This window comes from Mesoplodon mirus, assembly GCF_964341445.2.
Source record: "Mesoplodon mirus genome assembly, chromosome: X".
NCBI classification, from domain to species: domain Eukaryota; kingdom Metazoa; phylum Chordata; class Mammalia; order Artiodactyla; family Ziphiidae; genus Mesoplodon; species Mesoplodon mirus.
In genome coordinates, this window is record NC_138981.1 from 22,895,046 (window position 1) to 22,915,332 (window position 20,287).

At 39.3% G+C, this 20,287-nt stretch overlaps 1 protein-coding gene across 2 annotated transcripts in view; it reads left to right on the plus strand.

Moving 5' to 3' along the window:
* The window catches only part of POLA1 (DNA polymerase alpha 1, catalytic subunit), a 296,255-nt gene that overhangs the window by 44,957 nt on the left and 231,011 nt on the right, over positions 1–20,287 (plus strand). For both annotated transcript variants that reach the window (XM_082610580.1, XM_082610579.1), the window contains exons 20-26: positions 2,139–2,314; positions 4,453–4,582; positions 5,075–5,194; positions 6,696–6,795; positions 8,399–8,523; positions 13,180–13,329; positions 13,976–14,098. In XM_082610580.1, the coding sequence (XP_082466706.1) occupies positions 2,139–2,314; positions 4,453–4,582; positions 5,075–5,194; positions 6,696–6,795; positions 8,399–8,523; positions 13,180–13,329; positions 13,976–14,098 (924 nt within the window). The remainder of the gene's footprint in view (positions 1–2,138; positions 2,315–4,452; positions 4,583–5,074; positions 5,195–6,695; positions 6,796–8,398; positions 8,524–13,179; positions 13,330–13,975; positions 14,099–20,287) is intronic.

Below are 20,287 nucleotides of genomic sequence, written 5' to 3' on the forward strand. Positions count from 1 at the left end.
CCCTGGTGGCGCAGTGGTTGAGAGTCCGCCTGCCGATGCAGGGGACATGGGTTCATGCCCCGGTCCGGGAAGATCCCACATGCCGCAGAGCGGCTGGGCCCGTGAGCCGTGGCCGCTGGACCTGCGCATCCGGAGCCTGTGCTCCGCAATGGGAGAGGCCAGAACAGTGAGAGGCCCGCGTACCGCAAAAAAAAAGGAGCTGGAGGAATCAGGCTCTCTGACTTCAGACTATACTATAAAGCTATAGTAATCAAGGAAGTATGGTACTGGCACAAAAACAGAAATATAGATCAATGGAACAGGATAGAAAGCCCAGAGATAAACCCATGCACATATGGTCACCTTATCTTTGATAAAGGAGGCAAGAATATACAGTGGAGAAAAGACAGCCTCTTCAGTAAGTGGTGCTGGGAAAACTGGACAACTACATGTAAAAGTATGAGATTAGAACACTCCCTAACACCATACACAAAAATTAGCTCAAAATGGATTAAAGGCCTAAATGTAAGGCCAGAAACTATCAAACTCTTAGAGGAAAACATAGGCAGAACACTCTATTGTCAGAAATCACAGCAAGATCCTTTTGGACCCACCTCCCAGAGAAATGGAAATAAAAACAAAAATAAACAAATGGGACCTAATGAAACTTCAAAGCTTTTGCACAGCAAAGGAAACCATAAACAAGACCAAAAGACAACCCTCAGAGTGGGAGAAAATATTTGCAAATGAAGCAACTGACAAAGGATTAATCTCCAAAATTTACAAGTAGCTCATGCAGCTCAATAACAAACAAACAATCCAATCCAAAAATGGGCAGAAGACCTAAATAGACATTTCTCCAAAGAAGATATACAGATCGCCAACAAACACATGAAAGAATGCTCAACATCATTAATCATTAGAGAAATGCAAATCAAAACTACAATGAGATATCATCTCACACCAGTCAGAATGGCCATCATCAAAAAATCTAGAAACAATAAATGCTGGAGAGGGTGTGGAGAAAAGGGAACCCTCTTGCACTGCTGGTGGGAATGTAAATTGATACAGCCGCTATGGAGTACAGAATAGAGGTTCCTTAAAAAAACACTTGTAGGTTTAAAAATTAGCTCTTAGAATCTAGAGACAGCACATGTTTGTTAGCTCCACTTGGGCATCTCTAAGAGCAGAGTTGCGGGTTCTCGTTAAGGAAGAAGATGGGAAGGAGGAACGGGGGTTAGGGGAGGGGAGCAGACACTGAGTATGTAAGAAGACAACTAGCAGCATCCCTTGTGTGTTCGTTCTCTCTCACAGTAGCTCCAGGTTTATTGCACATTCTCACAGGGGTGGCAGAACTTGTTCAAGATCTTAGAGCTAGTAAAGGGAAGAACTAAAATTTTGAACCCAGGCCCCGTGTGACTCTTGTAAAGCTTGTCACTTCTCATTCTACCTGCTTGCTTCACTGAAGGGAGGTTGGGTGGTTTTGGGTGAAGCACCTTCATTTCCTAAACCTGACAGTGCTCAGCGCTTGAAATCTTATTTTAGTTAAAGCCTATCAGTAAAACGGCATGCTGCCTCATCAGAGAACTTAGGACTCTGTACCGTTATAATGCTCTCCAGAGGGTTCTGCTGCTACAGTTTGGAGTTAGGGGCCAATGTTCTTGCTTCTTTTCCTATTCATATCTTTATGGCGATAGAGTTGTTATTAACACTTCATTCAAACACTTGCTTTGCTAACTCCTTACCCCTTTCAGGGTTCTTTATATGGCATCTTCTCAGTGAGGTCTACACGACCACCCTATTTAAGATGTAGTCCCCCCAAATTCCTTGTTCCCCTCACCCTGTTCTATTTTCTCTTTTCCATATACTTAATGACCTCCTAAAACTATATAATTTCTTTTTTTATTGTATATTTCAATTGAGATCAGGAATCTTTTCTATTTTGCTCACCACTATATCCCTATATTCTGAGTGCCTGGAACAGTGTCAGATACGTAGTCAGTGTTCAAAAATATTTGATTGATGGCTGAATGAATGCATGAATGGAAGAATGAGAGTTTCATCATTGTAATTTTGGGGCTAGCCTCAAAGCAAGTTAGAATGAAGTGTTCTCAGTATCTGTTCTTCCATGGGATTTGCTTTTTTTCCTCCCCTTGTAGGGCAGGAGTGGATTTGGTGAAAGAAATGCTACCTGTGGCCGAATGATCTGTGATGTGGAAATTTCAGCAAAGGAATTGATTCGTTGTAAAAGCTACCATTTGTCTGAACTTGTTCAACAGATTCTGAAAACTGAAAGGGTTGTAATCCCAATGGAAAATATACGAAATATGTACAGGTATGATCCTGGATGCTTCAGAATTTGTCTGTCTTGAAATTAACAACAGCAAGACACCAGAATCATCCTTAGGCTGGAGGGACAGGAGCCTGTGGTGTTATGAAGGGGTCTGTCTTCATGTCTTCATTGTCTGTCTTCATGTCAGAATCACCATCTCCATTACTTGAGTAATTTGAATTATTTTGCTTTTTGAACTATTCTAATTTTATCATAATATCTCCCTCATTTAACACCATCTTGATGCTTCCTGAGAGCAGTTTGGAAATTGATGTGATATTTAGGTTTCTGCTCTTAATTCATTAATTCAGAAATTAATGCAAATATTTTAGAAATATAAAATCTGAGAAGTCTTTCAATTATTTGGAGATATTGCTGATTATTTCTTTTTTCCAGCCTTGTTGAGGTCAAATTGACAAATAAAAAATGTATTTTATTTCAGGTGCAACTTGATGTTTGATATACATTGTGAAATAATCCTCACAGTCAAGCTAATTAACCTATTCATCACCTCACACGATCACTATTTTTTTCTTTTCTTTTCTTTTCTTTTTCTTTCTTTTTTTTTTTTTTTTGTGGTGAGGACACTTTAGATTTACCCCTCTTAGGAGATTTCAAGTATATGATACAGTATTGTTAACTGTAGCCACGTTGCTGTACATTAGATTTCCAGAACTTACTCATTTTGCATAACAGAAACTTTGTGCTTGATTATTTCTTAAAATTTCTCCTACCCCTCTGGCCACTCCTCGTTCTTTTCTGCCCGTTCCTCCCAAGTCCTCAGACTGCTTCTCTTTCTGACTGCGCTCCCTCCCTGGGTGATCTCGTTGAGTCACAGGAATTTCAATACCACATGGGTGCTGATGCCTCCCGCCAGCATATCTTCAGCTTAGACCTCTCTTCCCTGAATTCCAGACTCATGTCTCCACCTGCCTGTTCTACTTAATGTCTGACATGAACCTCCAACTCAGCTTGTTCCAAAACTGAGCTCCTGACCTTCTCTAGGTTCCTCTTATTTTTCCAGTATCGCTGGAAACCTCCAAAGTCATCCTCAGCCCAGAACCTCTGAGGCGTCTATGATTCCTCTCTCTGACATCTTATGTTCCATGCATCGGGAAATCCTGTCAGCTCCATCTTCAAAATATGTCTCTATGTGACCACTTCTTTTCCCCTCCGTTGGACCCACCCTGGTCCAAGCCACCAACCTCTTTCTCCTGGGTCACTGGGTCTTTCTTATATTAGCCTCCTCACTGGTCTCCTTGCTTTTGCCCTTGACTCCTTGCTGTCTGTTCTCAACCCAGGAACCAGAGTCACCGTGCTAAAGTTAGATATGGCACTCTGCTTACAATCTCCTAGTGACTTTCTGTTTCATGCAGAGTAAAAACCAAAGTACTTATTTCGATTTACAAGGTCCTATACAATGGGTCTCTCTGCTGTTAGCTCTGTCCTTATCTTCTACTCTTCTCCATCATTCTCTCTGTTGCAGCCATTGGTCTCCTTCTTGGTACTAGAACTGCCAGATTTATGCTCAGCCCAGGGCCTTTGAATGTGCTGTTCTGTCTGCCTGGAATGTCCTCTCAGAGATAACCCATCCACAAGGATTGCTCTCTCACCTCCTGCAGGTTTTTATTCTCAGTGGACTCTTTCTCAGTTCCCTAACTAAAATTTGTCTCTGCTCCTGACACTTAATATTCCCTTTGCTTCTTAGTTTTTCTTCTTAACGCTTAGCGTTATATAACATATCACATATTAAATTTTTAATTTATATTCTGTCTTCCCCATGAGGACAGGAATTTTTGTCTGTTTTGGTCACAGCCAGCATCTAGAACAATGCCTGGCACGGAGTGGGTATGTAATACATATTTAATGGATGGATGAATGAAAGAATTTAGGGAGTGTTCAGATTGTATCTTTGTGGGATTTTTTGTGTGTTTTAGAGAAGGGCATTGATTGGGACCAATGGTATGAATGAATTCCTAATTTCATACTGACCTTATTTTAAATTGTTTCCAAGGCTGAGGTGCCGTTGCTCTGAAGTTAACTTATACCAAAAATGTTTTGTGATAGTTTATGAAGTTATGATTATAATCATTGTTTCTTTTAATTACTTGATTCTGTTTCATTCTTTCTTTTCTGTACAGTGACTCTTCTCGTCTGTTGTACCTGTTGGAACACACCTGGAAAGATGCCAGGTTCATTTTGCAGATCATGTGTGAGCTAAATGTTCTTCCATTAGCATTGCAGATCACTAACATCGCTGGGAACATTATGGTAAATTTAACATAGAAAGGGGGAAAAAGCATTTCCTGTTGGATCCAGTGTTTTCTGGGGGTAGTTGTTATATGATAATGAGTCTAAATGCATGCTTATAAAATAAGTAACTTGTATTCTGAAAGCTGGGCTTCTTTTGTAAAATGAAGAACTGCTTGGGAGAAGGGGAGGAAAGCCAGGTGCAGTATGTTGAAATTTGGATGAACATAAGGACCATCTCTGACATCTGGATGTGTCTCATTTGTGGAATGGTCCATTTGGGAGTAAAGAAATAGCCCAAGTTGTCAGTATTTTAAGCTCTTTGTCTCCTTTTAACCATAATGCTTAAAGAAACTGCTAGAAATAATTTAGCACCTTTTTTTTTTTAAAGCAGCCCTTGTTATGATGAGTGATTTTTGAAGGAGGTGCTATGATTAAATCTGCCAACTCAAAGTTGCTTTTGTTTATTCTGGTTTTGAGCTCAAGTTTTTTTAAAAAAATTCTCTTTAATAGTCTAGGACGCTGATGGGTGGACGATCCGAGCGTAATGAGTTCTTGTTGCTTCATGCATTTTATGAAAACAACTATATTGTGCCTGACAAGCAGATTTTCAGAAAGCCTCAGCAAAAACTGGTGGGTCCAAAATTGTATAGTGTTTTGCTTTTTCTTATCCCCCCCTTTATTATCTAGATAGCTGTTTTTTGGGGTTTTTCTTTTGCTGTGATAGTATCTGCTCCCCAAATAATTAATTCCCTGTATACTCTAGAAACTGTGTCACATTTGTTCTGTTGTTTTTGTGTGGTCATTTCCTTCTTTACGTTTCTCTATACAGATAAAAATTATTTGTGAAATATGAAATTCTTTGAGGGAGGCATTAGGCCTCTCTGATAGGTGACCATACCTGGAAAGCGTTTTGCCTCATTAGCTCTACCCAAACTTAGATGCAAGTTGAACCATTTATTTCCTTGAACCCATAAGCCTTTATTTTTGTGTTGCATTGTTTCATTTTTATATTCTAGTAGGATTAAGGTCACTACAGTCAGGTTTCTGATGTGGCCTCCATCACATTGGAAGTAAAACTTAGCTACTGTTTTATCAGCACTGATAGTAATTGATTCAGAATGGGAGTTTAATGTTAAAATGACTCAGGTTCTTAGATTTGCTTGTTTTATGCACATTATCAAAATTAGTAAAGCAAGTATTAACTTACAGGAGTTTGACGTCTGCTGAGGTATTGAATGTTGGCTACTAATAAACTACTTGGGAAAGAATTTTCACTATATGGATGTACTTATTTTAAGGTGTCCATATTAATAATGAGAATAATGATAATATCTATATAAAATATTTTGTGTTTTTACATCATGAATGTTAGAGTAATGAATTTAAGAGGACTCTTAGAATCTCAACTTTTAGATAATATGAATAGTTGAATTTTTAGTGTCCATTGATTTTATTTTATTTATTTATTTTTAAAAATTTATTTATTTGTTTATTATTGGCTGTGTTGGGTCTTCGTTGCTGCGCGCGGGCTTTCTCTAGTTGTGGTGAGCAGGGGCTACTCTTCATTGTGGTACACGGGCTTCTCGTTGCGGTGGCTTCTATTATTGCAGAGCACGGGCTCTAGGTGTACAAGCTTCAGTAGTTGTGGTGCGTGGGCTTCAGTACTTGTGGCTCATGGGCTCTAGAGCGCAGGCCCGGTAGTTGTGGTGCACGGGCTTCGTCGCTCCATGGCATGTGGGATCTTCCTGGACCAGGGTTCAAACCCGTGTCCCCTGCATTGGCAGGCGGATTCTATTCTTAACCACTGCACCACCAGGGAAGCCCTGTCCATTGATTTTAAAATGTGAAGTTCTGTGAATTCAAAAATATTTTAAAGTAGAATTTGCATACTTATCAACTCAGTTATAGTGTTTGTTTTGGTAACTGCCATGCTTGGCATTCATTAGGATTCATGAAAATATTACAATAACTGTCTTTCCTCAGAGGTAGGACCACTAACTAAAAGTAATGTTAGATAGAATGTTAAATAGAACTGTGTACTGCAGTTGGAAAGGTTGGGGGGGGATCATAAACCTTCTAAATTGGTCCATTAGTTGCTGGCTGGTGAAGTTATCTTTCCATTTGATATTAGGGAGATGAAGATGAAGACATTGATGGAGATACCAATAAATACAAAAAAGGACGTAAGAAGGCAGCTTATTCTGGAGGCTTGGTATTGGACCCCAAAGTTGGTAAGGCAACGCAGCGGCTCGGTTTGCCCCTGATGCTAAGGAACTTAATGCACAGCCAGGCTTGAGGAACGAGAAGGCCTGAGTTGTGTTTTGTAGGTTAGCGAATAGGTTTCATAATGACCTTATTTTCTCATGTTCATGCGAAAATCTTGTTTGCCAGTCTAACGTGGAATTAATGTGAATCTTTTGTGGGTTTTTTTTGCTGTATTCCAAGAAAGCTTTATTTATGGACATAGAAATTTAAATTTTGTATAATTTTCACATATCATTGAAATAGTCTTTTAAAATTTTTTTCGACCATTTAAAGATATAAACACTATTCTTAGCTTATGAGTGGTACAAAAAGGGGGTAGGTTGGAGGATTTGCTCTGTGCAGTTTGCCAACCTATTTGTCCCGTGGTAGGAGCGCCTCTGTCTCCTCCCATCTGCTCTTGGGCTCCGCCTCTGCCCAGCGTGCCAGGGCCAGTGCAATTGGACAGCAAAGTTAAAGTACAGGCAGTAACTACCAAATTGAACTTTAACAAGAGAAGAATTGTTTCCTGTAATCATGAATGGCAAAGAAGATGTTTTGTGGTAAACAGAGCTAGAGAAGATTAAAAAAATTTTTTTTAAATCATCTTAACCATTTTTAAGTGTAGTTGAGTAGTGTTGTTAACTGTATTCACATTGTTGTGCAGGAACGAATGTCAATTTTATCAAGTAACTTGAACTCTGAGTAGGAGACATTTTTGACAAAAGTGATTTTATTGTGAGTTGTAATGAGACAGGTCACTCGTCCTTTGGTGTTAGATCTGGCCTTGAATTCTGGCTATGTGCTCTTGGGCTGCCTGTTTTAGCCTCTGTATGCCTCAGTTTCCTTTTCTTTAAAATGACGGCAAGAAAAATACCACACAGAGACTTAAGGAATAATAGTACCAGACACAGAGTAAGCTATCAATATATGCTTGCTGTTGTTATTATTGTCTTAACTGTGGACATTTATTTTTATTCAGTTTCTTCTCAAGGTGAAGATAACTCTTTGTAAATGTCCTAGAGAAATATAGTAGCTTTCTGTTAACCCTTTGCAAGTGAAAAGGGTGGATCGTTCCACTGCTGACATTTATGTGTACCTCTCTTGTCTGATCTTAGCAGTTTGTGTACAGGTAAATGAGCTGCCTGTTTTATTCCCTGAAGGTGTGATTGTAAAAAAATGTATAACCACTCACTGGTATAGCTCATGAAACATTTGGGGAGTGGGGGTGTGGAGGGTAGGTGGGAAGGAATGCTTTCTTGAAGGAGAATTTAATGGCATTTTTTGGAAATGGATATGGCACTTGTCTAAAGTAATTGATATGGGAAGGTGTTTGCCTATAATAATGGCATACTTTGGTGACTGCTGGGGTTTCAAGGCGAGACAGTATCTTCTTGCCTTTTCTTTTGTGACCTGACTCTTCACTCTAATCCAAGTCATTTTTACAGAGTGGTAGTTGACTCCTTTTTTCCTTTTGTGTACCTCACAGCTCTGGATAGTATATCGTTTCATAATATATTACTTCTAATATGGCGTTTTGCAAAATCTGCTTTTTAAAAAGACTTTTTGTAACATGGGGCTTTTTTCTTGCAGGTTTTTATGATAAGTTCATTTTGCTTCTGGACTTCAACAGTTTGTATCCTTCCATCATTCAGGAATTCAACATTTGTTTTACAACAGTGCAAAGAGTTGCTTCAGAGGCACAGAAAGTTACAGAGGTTTGTATTCAACTGGGAACTCTGGAAATTGAGATTAAAAGTAGTGCTTAAAGAAGGACGATAACCAAAGGGCTCAGTGTTCTAGTTTTTCCTCTTAAAAGATAACACTATATTCTTTTTTAGTGGTGAAGAAAGGGGGGAGGGTTGGGTAGAAGGAGACTCAGACTGGTTCTGTGTCTTTTATCTAACAGCTTTATTGAGACGTAACTCATGTACTCTGCAATTCACCCATCTAAAGTGTGCAATTTAACAGCTGGTAGTTTATTTGCAGAGTGCAAACTTCACTACAATCAATTTTAGGACATTTTCATTATTCCCCAAAGATACCCTACCGCTTTAGCTGTAACCTCCCTCAATCCCTTCATCCCTTCCAGGTCTAGGCAACCACTAATCCTTCTGCCTCTAGATTTGTGTATTTTTGTACATTTCATGTAAGTGGAGTCATATGTGACCTTTTGTGTCTGGCTTGTTTCATTTAGCATATTGTTTTCAAGATTCATTCGTGTTGTAGTATGTATTAGTACTTCATTCCTTTTTATTGCTGAATATTCCATTGTAGGGATATATCTCACATTTTGTTTATTTTAAAATCAGGTTGTCAATTTATGCAAAAATGCCTGCTGGGATTTTGATGGGATTGTATCAGATCTGTGGATCAGTTTGGGGAATATTGCCATCTTAACAATGTTAAGTCTTCCAGTCCATGAAAATCGAGTCTTTCCATTTATTTAGGTCTTTAATGTCTTTCAAAGATGTTTTCTAGTTTTCAATGTACAAGTCTTACATTTCTTTTATTAAATTCATTCCTAAATATTTCATTATTTTTGGTGCTGTTGTGAATGGAATTGTTTTCTTAATTTCATTTTTGGATTGTTCATTGCAAGTGTATAGAAATATGACTGATTTTTTGTATATTGATCTCGTATCCTGCAACTTTGCTGAACTCATTTACTAGTTGTAATAGTTTGTGATTTCTTAGGATTTTCTATATACAGGATCATGTTGTCTGTGAATAGAGATAGTTTTATTTCTTTCTTTTCAATCTGGATGCCTTATATTTCTTTTTCTTGCTTAACTGCCCTGGCTAGAACCTCCAGTACAGTTGAATAGAAGTGGCAAGAGCCACTTCTTGTTCCTGACGTTAGGGGAAAGCATCTAGTCTTTCACCAGTAAATATGATGTTAACTGTGGGTTTTCCATAGCTGGCCTTTATCAGTATGAGGCCATATCAGTATATCATCAGTATCAGTAGTTTGTTGAGTGTTTTTTGTTTTTTTTATCATTAAAGAGTTTTGGATTCTGTCAGCTACTGTTTCTGCGTCTATTGACTGTACGGTTTTTGTTCTTTATTCTTTTAAATGTGTTATATTGTGTTATATTGATTGTAGAGCCATCCTGTGTCCCTGAGATAAATCCCACTTGGCTTTGGTGTATAATGCTTTTTATATATCACTGGATTTGATGTGCTAGTATTTTGCTGAAGAGTTTCTTTCTGTATTCATAAGGGCTATTGGTGTGTAAGCTGTCTTTTCTTTCTTTTAAATTAATTTAATTTTGGCTGCGTTGGGTCTTCATTGCTGTGTGCGGGCTTTCTCTAGTTGCGGCAAGCGGGGGCTACTCTTTGTTGTGGTGCGCGGGCTTCTCATTGCAGTGGCTTCTCTTGTGGCAGAGCACGGGCTGTAGGCGCGCGAGCTTCAGTAGTTGTGGCTTGCGGGCTCTAGAGCGGGGAGGCTCAGTAGTTGTGGCACATGGGCTTAGTTGCTCTGCGGCATGTGGGATGTTCCCGGACCAGGGCTCGAACCTGTGTCTCCTGCATTAGCAGGTGTATTCTTAACCACTGCGCCACCAGGGAAGCCCTGTACTGTTTCGTATCTGGCTTTTTTTGTTCAGTGTAATGTTTTTGAGATTCATCTATGTTATTGCATTATTAGTAGTTCTTTCATTTTTACTGTTAAGAAGTATTTCACCCGTACCTGTTCCCCTGAGATGAGCATATGGATTGTTTTCAGTTTTGGGCTGTTATTAATAAAACTGCTGTGAACATTCTTGTACAGATCTTTTTGTGGATGTGTGCTTTCATTTTAGGGGGGGTAAATACCTAGGGAGTGAATTTGCTGGGTTGCATGGGCAGTGTATGTTTCACTTGATAAGAAACCGTCAAATTGTTTTCCTAAGTGGTTATACCGTTTTGCACTCTTACCAGCCATGTATGTGAATTGTTCCCCTTCTACTCCAAACACTTGCTATTTTCAGGCTTTTAAATTTTGGCTATGAAAGCATTTCTTTCTTTTTTTTTTTTTTTTTTTGCGTTACGCGGGCCTCTCACTGTTGTGGCCTCTCCCCCCGCGGAGCACAGGCTCCGGACGCACAGGCTCAGCGGCCATGGCTCACGGGCCCAGCCGCTCCACGGCATGTGGGATCCTCCCGGACCGGGGCATGAACCCGTGTCCCCTGCATCGGCAGGCGGACTCTCAACCACTGCGCCACCAGGGAAGCCCTGAAAGCATTTCTTAATGATTCTACTCATTAGACATCCTCTTCAAAAGGATCTTTTTGAATTATCTCACATGGATTTTAACTAGTGATCATTCAGTCAACAGCTTTATGTAGGGCTTAATAACTTAATGTGTGGTTCTTCGTATATAAAGCTTATACAATTGATTGTCAGTAGGGCATTTGATTAGATTTGGTTCTCCAGCAGTAAAAGATGTAAAGTAACCTATTATCTCTGTATGTTTTTCTCTGCTTCTTTGTACACGGGGCAGAAGATGTCTGTTTGCCCTCTAGCTCCTGAATTTACATGTCTTTTGGTTCCAACCACACGCTTGGGGGCTGTTTTTCAGTCCCAATTCCATATTCCCAGAAGAGAGAATCTTAGAGGCTTGCCTAAGTTGTTGAACACACTCATCCATCAGCCATGACCACAGGAGTGTGTTCACCCAGTACAAATACGTCTGCTGACGATGGGCCCTTCTGTGGGACTAGAGGATAAGTTTACAGAGTAGGTATTGCGTAGACATCCCCACAAGGTAGTGACTGCATTCAGTTAATAATATTCTTTAGGCTTTGTCCTGCTGCTGTGTCAGTATTAGGATGATTATCATTATCCAGCGCCAGCTCCCCCGCAACCCTGCCCCCTGCCACCAGTTTGGAGTTTGGATATGGAAACATTTCAGAGTTGGAAGGGACCTTAGAGGTCATCTAAAACCTACTGTACATGTAGCGGTTTATGGGTTCGTAGCATTTCCCCGTGCAGCGCCCCATTTGGTCTTGAGAGCAGCTAGGGCTGGTGCAGCCAGGCCTGGATTGTGAACTTCCTGGCTCCAGACCCTTTCCGTTTACGTTTTATTGCACCTCCACAGTTGCTGTAAGTAAATTGGAATGTGCACCAAGATCTCTTTAAAAGGTTTGCTGTCATCATCTGCTCTATTGGAAAACAATAATAGTCCCTGTTACTATTGTGAGATTGTTCATTTGAAGTTATTGATCTTTATAAAATCAGACACTTTGTAAGGACTGGCATTGACTTGACATACTTTAAGCCAAGAGGCTTATTTTTAATTTTGAACCTTTGAAAGGGCAAATGTGCCTGGCTTTTCTTGGCAGCCTGTTAATAGAATGAATGGAGCCTTGAGAAAAATGGTCTAATGCTTTCCCTGCATTTTCCTGCTGTAAATTTTAATGTAAGAAGACTGCTGGTTGCTTTCTTAAAATGTCGCTGTTTTACTGATTGCAAAGCAGTTTGTAGACAAAAGGTACTACGTAAATACTAAGGAATATATATGTATTAATTTTTAGAAATGTCATGCCCTATTAAAATATGGGCTCCAGATTCCTAAAAGAAACCTGCTGATTTAGTATTTATATTTTTATCTTACAGTCTAAAACATTTACAATAATTGCTATGATTCCCCATAGTTTAAAAAAATTTTATAGCATTTTGTTTGCTAGTACACAGGACTTAACAGTAGTTTAACTGCTTTTTTATCTTTTTTTAAATTTTAGAGATCTCTCTTAGTGTTTTTATTTTTATTTATTTATTCATAAATTTATTTATTTTATTTTTGGCCGCGTTGGGGCTTCGTTGCTGCGCGCGGGCTTTTCTCTGGTTGCAGCAAGTGGGGGCTTCTCTTGTTGTGGAGCACAGGCTCTAGGCTCGCAGGCTTCAGTAGTTGTGGCGCATGGGCTTAGTTGCTTTGACCGTGCGCATGTGGGATCTTCCCGGACCGGGGCTCGAACCCGTGTCCCCTGCATTGGCAGGCGGATTCTTAATCACTGTGCCACCAGGGAAGCCCAGTGTTTTTATTTTAAAAACAAGTTCCCCAAACATATTGCTCCCCAATCTTGTTGAAGGGGGAAAAGGAGCATGTGTAAAAATTCATCTCTTTAAATGATACCTACATTTGTCAATAACTAGATGGGGGGAGGTACTGGGAATGATGGGCTGAGAGAACTGTAGGAGAAGAGGGCAGAGTTGAGTTGTTCTGCAGCCCTCTCAGCTCTTTCTTCTACCGCCCACACTTTGTTGACCTTTACTTAGACAAGAAAGTAGCTTTTCAAGATGTGATCACGGGCTAAGCTCCCACAACGTATGATTTTGGGAATTCATTTCATGAAATTTTGATTTGTCTGAAATTTTCATCATGTGTTCATCAGGATGGAGAACAAGAACAGATCCCTGAGCTGCCAGATCCAAGCTTGGAAATGGGCATTTTGCCCAGAGAGATCCGGAAACTGGTAGAGCGGAGAAGACAAGTCAAACAACTAATGAAACAGCAAGATTTAAATCCAGACCTTGTTCTTCAGGTATCTCTTTCCACTCAGCAACCTCTGAGTGACAGTCTCACCTTTGAAAATTTGATTATCTAGGAGTGATTTAAACTTGATGCTGTGGGCAAATGCATGTGCTTATTTTTTTTTTTGTTTTTTTTTTTTGCGGTACGCGGGCCGCCTCTCACTGTTGTGGCCTCTCCCCGTTGGCGGAGCACAGGCTCCGGACGCGCAGGCCCCGCGGCCAGGGCTCACGGGCCCAGCCGCTCGGTGGCATGTGGGATTTTCCCGGACCGGGGCACGAACCCATGTCCCCTGCATCGGCAGGCGGACTCTCAACCACTGCGCCACCAGGGAAGCCCCGCATGTGCTTATTTTAAGTTGGTGGGTAGGAAACCATTCAAAAACACTGTATGCCTCAAAATACAAGGCACGTCTATCTGCAGAACTGTATCTGAGCAACATCCTTCTGACTTCTGGGAACTTTGGAGTCTGTGTTTACTTGATTCTAAGAGGTCAGGGAATCATGGATCTGGGAGGGTGGGTTGATTGTGTTAAGAGTTCTTTTTTCCAGGGTTATTGCGGGTTTCCCCTCCTTATTGGTGAGCTAGAAAGCATCTAATGTAATGCTGAAGCATCTACAAATACTTTTGTTTGTCTTTTGTCCTTGTGTGGCCTGCAGTATGACATTCGACAGAAGGCTTTGAAGCTCACGGCAAACAGTATGTATGGCTGCCTGGGATTTTCCTACAGCAGATTTTATGCCAAACCACTGGCTGCTTTGGTGACCTACAAAGGAAGGGAGGTAAATAGCTTAACAGTCCCATATCTAAAAATGAGAGTATTTTAAACTATACATGTTACGGGGTAGGAGAGCCAAAAAGTTTGTTACCTAGTTATACAGCTTCAAGTATCCCTTTCTTAGGACAAATTTGAGACAGATATGCTTTTTAAGTAAGGATTCATTCATTTGTCCATTTTGTGTGTGTGTGTGTGTATTTATTTATTGAGCATCTGCTATATGCCATGGATTGTTCTAGGTACTGGGGATAGAGTGTTGACCAAGACGTAAAAAGTCCCTGTGTCGTGAGGCTCACATTCTACCTAGGGCAGGGGGTGTAGAGGGGCTTGGGGTGGGGAGAGCGTCATTCGGGAAAACAGAGTCTAAATAAGTGAATCAACAAATACAAAACATAAGAGAATATGATAGAAGTAATGCTGTGCAGATAAGTAAACAGGGTGGAGGGCTAAACAATGTTAAGATGGCTGGCTAGTTTAGCTTGGTCACGGAAGGCTTCTTCAGGAGCTAACATGAATGAGAACTAAGCGACATAAGGGAGCTAGTGTTTTTTTGCAGATATATTAGGTTGGAGTGTGAGGGAAAAGAAGAAATCAAGGAGGATGCCTCCATTTTTGTCTTCTAGCTGGTTAGCTAGTAGAACCATTTATTAGGAAGGAGAAATCTGAGGGAGAAAGATTAAGAGTTTTATCTTGGATGTGTTACCTTTGAGGCTTATAATAGATCTGTAGGCATGTTAAGTAGGCAGCTGGATGTATCAGTTCAAGTCCCCAGTGTCAGGAATATATCGGGACTGGAGTTATAGATTGAGAGTAATTGGTTTTAGAAACATGGGCCAGATACCAAACAGATTTGAGGTACTGTCCCTTTGTAAACACTAAAAGCTTCATTTGCTTTAGCACCACGTGCATGGGTTTTCCTTAGTTTGTAAAAGAACAGTTATGTTAAATATTATATTCCATTTAACTCCAGTAAAATACTGATTTCTGTCAGTGGATTTAAGACTACTCGGTCTTAAGGAGGTAGTGGTTATGGGCAGAATGCTCATGCTGGGGGCGTGGACTCAGAGTACTCTTAGAGTAGAGGTCGGCACACTACAGCCCAGGGGCCCAATCCAGCCCGCCACCTATTTTTATAAATAACCTTTTATTGGCACACAGTCATACTCATTCGTTGAAGTATCATCTATAGCTGCTTTTGCAAGTACAGCGGCAAAGTTGAGTAGTCAAGGTGGAGACTTGCATGACCTGCAAAGCCTAAAATATTTACTATCTGGCCCTTTTCAGAAAAAAAAAATGCTAACCCCTGCTTAGAGTCTAGATCAGGACTGTCTGATAGCACTCTGAGATGATGAAAACGTTCTCCATCTGCAATACCCAGTGCAATAGCCGCAAGCCCCAAGTGGCTAGTGAGCACTTGATAGCTGGCTGACGAAGTGGATTTTGAGTTTTATTTAATGATAATTAAAATAAATTTAACCTCAAATATCCACATGTGGCTAGTGGCTGCTGTATTGGACAGTGCAGATCTAGCTGGCATGAAACGAAGAGGATATTGAGAGGTGCTCTTCTGTTGGGAGCCTGCTTTCACTCCGCTGAGGGCACAGTGAGGAAGGACACCAGCGTTATGCAGGAAGCTTTCAGATGCGTTATTTCCTTAAGACCCCATACGAATCAATTGATAGAGGCAAGAGTGTTCCAATTTTGCAGATGAGGAAGCTAATAAACTCAAAGAGGTGAAGTGTAACAAGTGACTTTTGGATGAGAATCCAGCTCTTCCTGACTGTAAGGCTTTTGCTGCATGGGGGTTGTCTGCTCCATCTCAGGATGGCTCTCCTGTTGCTTTATATTCTGCCTCTTATTCCTAGAAGAACGTTTTTTTCGATACTCATCTCAAGACATAGGCCTTTTTTACTTGAGAAGATACAGGTGTTTTAGGGGCTCATTGAAGTGAGGAAAGGATGTTTTCAGTTTCTTTGGCTAAGTTTACTTTCAAATTATTTAAATTTTATTTCTCTGTATGTATCCAGTGGCTTCTGATAGAATACCATATTATTTTTGTATTAGGCAGTGCACTCACTATGCCCCAACTGGGTGATAATACATGGGTTGACTGTTGAGATTGGATCAGGGTTACTCTTCAGTTTCTCATGAGAGGCAGTAGTTGACAATTTACTCCCTTGGAGAGTGCCTCTTGCTGTTGGGAAATCCCTGTTGTTACATTTTCTGCATTGGCTCAGAAATCCACAAGCTTAAAAGGGCACTGTTGATAATGATAAGCCCCAAATTTGTCCAATAATCTCCCCCACTCCCCTAATCCATTGTACTTTAACGGCAATATTTTTGTTTAGCTCGATTTTTAATGGGGAATTTAAACTCAAGTTTTATTTTTCTCTTATTTAAAATATAACAACAAATCTTTCTAAACGATTTAAAAAAAAAAACCCTACTCTTCCCACTAAGAAACAAAGAACTTCAGACAAATCTAGAAATAATCATACGTGATTTAAGTTCTTGGCTTCTGCTTCCCTTTGTCTCTTTCCCCTTTGCTCCTTCTCACAAATAAAAAATACAACAACGGTGGGAAACGGGCCTTTAAAGTAATGTGAGGTTAATGAGAAATAATAATTACACAGTTGCTTCCTGGAAATCTTTTTCTAGAAGAGGATTCAAAGCCACGTACAGAAATTATTTCCTATAATGAAAATGATTGTAACGTATTGATGATAATTATTAGCACTGGCGGATGGAAGTGTTTTATGTGATAATCTGTCTTTGGGTTTTACTGTTGTTTTCCGTCCGTACTATTAGGTCTTTGTGAATTCAAGCATCTCTTGATTATTAAAGAGGTAGGAGGAGCGAAGTGTAAAACGAGAGTCAGTTTGCTGATATTTTGGAATATCTTTGTAACTCATCAAACTTATCTTGTTTGTACTAAGGTAGAGTAGACCAAGTAATATAGTAACCTGAAAATCCTAGAAGTTGATTGCTTTTAAAGTCCTTGTAGGATAAATTAGATTAAGGTTTAATTGGAAATTAATGACAAGGAAACCTGGTATCATGTCCTCTGAAAAGATTATAAAATTTTGCATTTGAATATAGATTAATACACAGTCTGGGGAGGCCTTAAGCGCCCCCCCCCGCCCTTTTTATTTTTAAATCTGTTTTGTGTGTGCTCAGTTTGTTGGAATCATGCAGGTTTGGCTCTGGTGACCTAATAATTTCTGTAATCAAATGTATTATGGATGCTAGAGTACTCAGAGTAATTACTAATTGTACTTTTAAAAACAGGTTTATAATAAAAATGCTAATAGTTGTGTCAAATGGACATCAATATTGTCTTTTCCCAGGTGTGATCTTTCACACTTAAACTCTTCTATGATTTTTAATTGCTCCGTGGTAGAGGAATTAGTTAATGGTTAAGGAATTGTATGAGGGACCTCATGGTGTGCAAGTTATTTAAAAATAATGAACTCAGTGTTTCCAGAGAAGTAATATGGAAACCTAGTTGACAGATAACTCGAAAGTGAATCTATATAAATACCATCTGTATTTGTGTTTATTCTCAATGTATGTGAAGGGAGACATACAAAAGATACTGAGCAAGTTGGTAGCAGTAAGTGGACATATATTTTAAATCACAGAGAAAACAGACTAGGTAGTCAAGTGACTGGTGTGGTAATTGAACTGATTGTTCACTAGATGGCGATAGACACCCTGAGATCATTAATCAATTAAGGGTTTTATTCTGTGAACAATAGTGAAAGCCATTTAGTGACACAGATCTGTCCAAATTTTTGACTTTTATTAATTTTGAAATTATTAAAGAAAGGACCAAAGGATTGTAATAGTCTAGTGTATTTAGTGTTTAAATAGTGACAGTCTTTGAATAAAAAGTTTTATTGATAAGAACAATCATTTTATGTATCATAGCAAGCTAATTCTTCTATCAAAGAACTCAATTCACACTTCTGGCCATGGGGCTACAATCCATGACTCCCTTGGTCACAGTATCAGGCTAATCTAAAGAGAATTGAAATGATTTTGATGTGTAATTTTGCCTCTTTGAATTTGTTGGGGGTTTTTTGAGGGATTTAAAATTTACTCTATACTTATAAGCATACTCATTGCATAATCCTTAGTGTAATGGTAATATTTGTCTTTATGGAATAATTACTACTTAGTGACATTGGTATTGTCTTATTTCTGCACTCTGTTATTTCTGTGCCCTTGAGAAAATGATTTTTGGTCTGGATTTCTGATTGCATTTTAAAGTGAATGCATGCTCTCATGTTTGGGTGTAGAGCCCATGCTTTTTCATTTTCTCACCCAGTAGGCTAAAGTGAGTCTTTGCCAGCCTGCTTGCCAACCAGTTGTAGACTGCCTAGCTTTCAATTGTGTTTGGAGCTGAAATTTGTGCATTTAGAAAATGTGTCCAAATCACTGCATGAAAACATTGCAGTCAAGCCCAGGGCAAGCCTTCCTGGGAGTCTCTTGGCCATGTGCTAGCACCTGTCAGGGGCCCTTCAGAATGGCCCTGGGATGGAGGGCTGTAGCCTTTGTTGATGTCAGCGGCAAAAGAGAATGAGTGAATATACAGAATCTTATAATTGAGTGCTAAAGGAGACTTTCAACTTTATCTGGAAATAAGCAAAAATTTCACTTTTCCAATCTTTTTTCTTAAAGCCTAGTTTTAAAAAATTAAATGCAATAAAATATTGTAGAGACAACTAAAGACCCTTTCCTCCCCACCCTCTCTCATTTTTTTCTTTTCTTCTTCCAAGGTAACTGCTCCCTCCAGGTTGGTTTTGTCCTTTTTGCCCAAGGTTTTTTGCTTTTACAACAAATAACGTGTACCTATACATGTGGTGCCTTAGAAGTTTTTACCATTTATACGTCATGCTATCATATTTTTTGCAGTTTGCCAAAAAAAGAAAGTAGGGGAAAATCCCTACTCTGTATAGCAATTTTTAAGTATGTCCATGTTGATACATTTTTAGACTTGATTTATTCATGTTACCTATTGTGTAATATTTCAGTGAATAAATGTAGCACAGGATATTTTTTATTCTCCCATTGTCCACGTTTTTAGCTTTCCTCATTTTCACTTCTTTTACTCTTTTGCTGTTGCGAATGGTGCTATAGTAGACAGTGCCACATGTGCGAGAGTTTCTGTAGCCTATTACTAAGAGTGGAGTTGGCACATCTGCAAGCGGTATATGACATGTTATTGGTAGGAGCAGTCATTTAATTTATCATAGCGAGTTAATACTTTCAGATAGCTAAATTCATATTTATGGCCATGGGACTACAATACATGACTCCCTCAGTCACAGAATCAGAGGTTAACTTAAAAACAGTTGGGAATAATTTTGATATACAGTTTTACCTTTTTGAATTTGTTTATTTTTCTACTGAGGGATTTTTAGACTCCTTAGATACTTGTAAACATGCTTGTTGCATCATCCTTAGTGTTCCACACCTTTGCCAGCACTTGTTATTATCAGAATTAAAAACTTTTGCCAGTCTCATGAGTGTGAAGTGGTATCTCATTGTGATTTTAATTTGCATTTCCCCAAGTATTAGTTAAGGTGAGCATCCTTTCATGTGTTTTAACTCTTCAGTTTTCTTTTTTTCAGTGTGATTTGCCTGTGAGCGTATAGGTCCTATTTCGCTGGGTTGTATGCCTCTTAGTATTTCTTCTTAGGTATTCAAAGGCTAGTTCTTTTTTGGTCATTTTTGTTGCAGATATCTTTTAGTCTGTGACTTATCTTTTTAACTTTTATTTGTGGTCTTTTCTTGTGCAGAAGTTTTAAAATTTATTGACAAATGTTTGGTTTTTTCCCCCTTGTACACTGTGTTGTTTTTTTTCTTAAGAAACCTTTCCCTCCTTCAGTGACATAGACATTCTCTCTTATTTTCTTCTAAAAGTTGCAAGCTTTGGCTTTTCTTATTCAGGTCTTAAACCCTTCTGGGAATTATTTTTAGGGATCATATAAGTTAGGGATCTAACTATTTGTCTTTTTGCTTCCTGTGGAGTTGTTGAACCTATTCTTCTATTCCAGGGGTCGAGAACCTAGAACTCCAGGGCTAATTCCTGTCCACTGCTTGTTTTGTGTAAATAAAATTTTATTGGGACACAGCCACACCCACTTGTTTATGGCTGCAGTTGTGTTCTGTTACAATGGCAGAACTG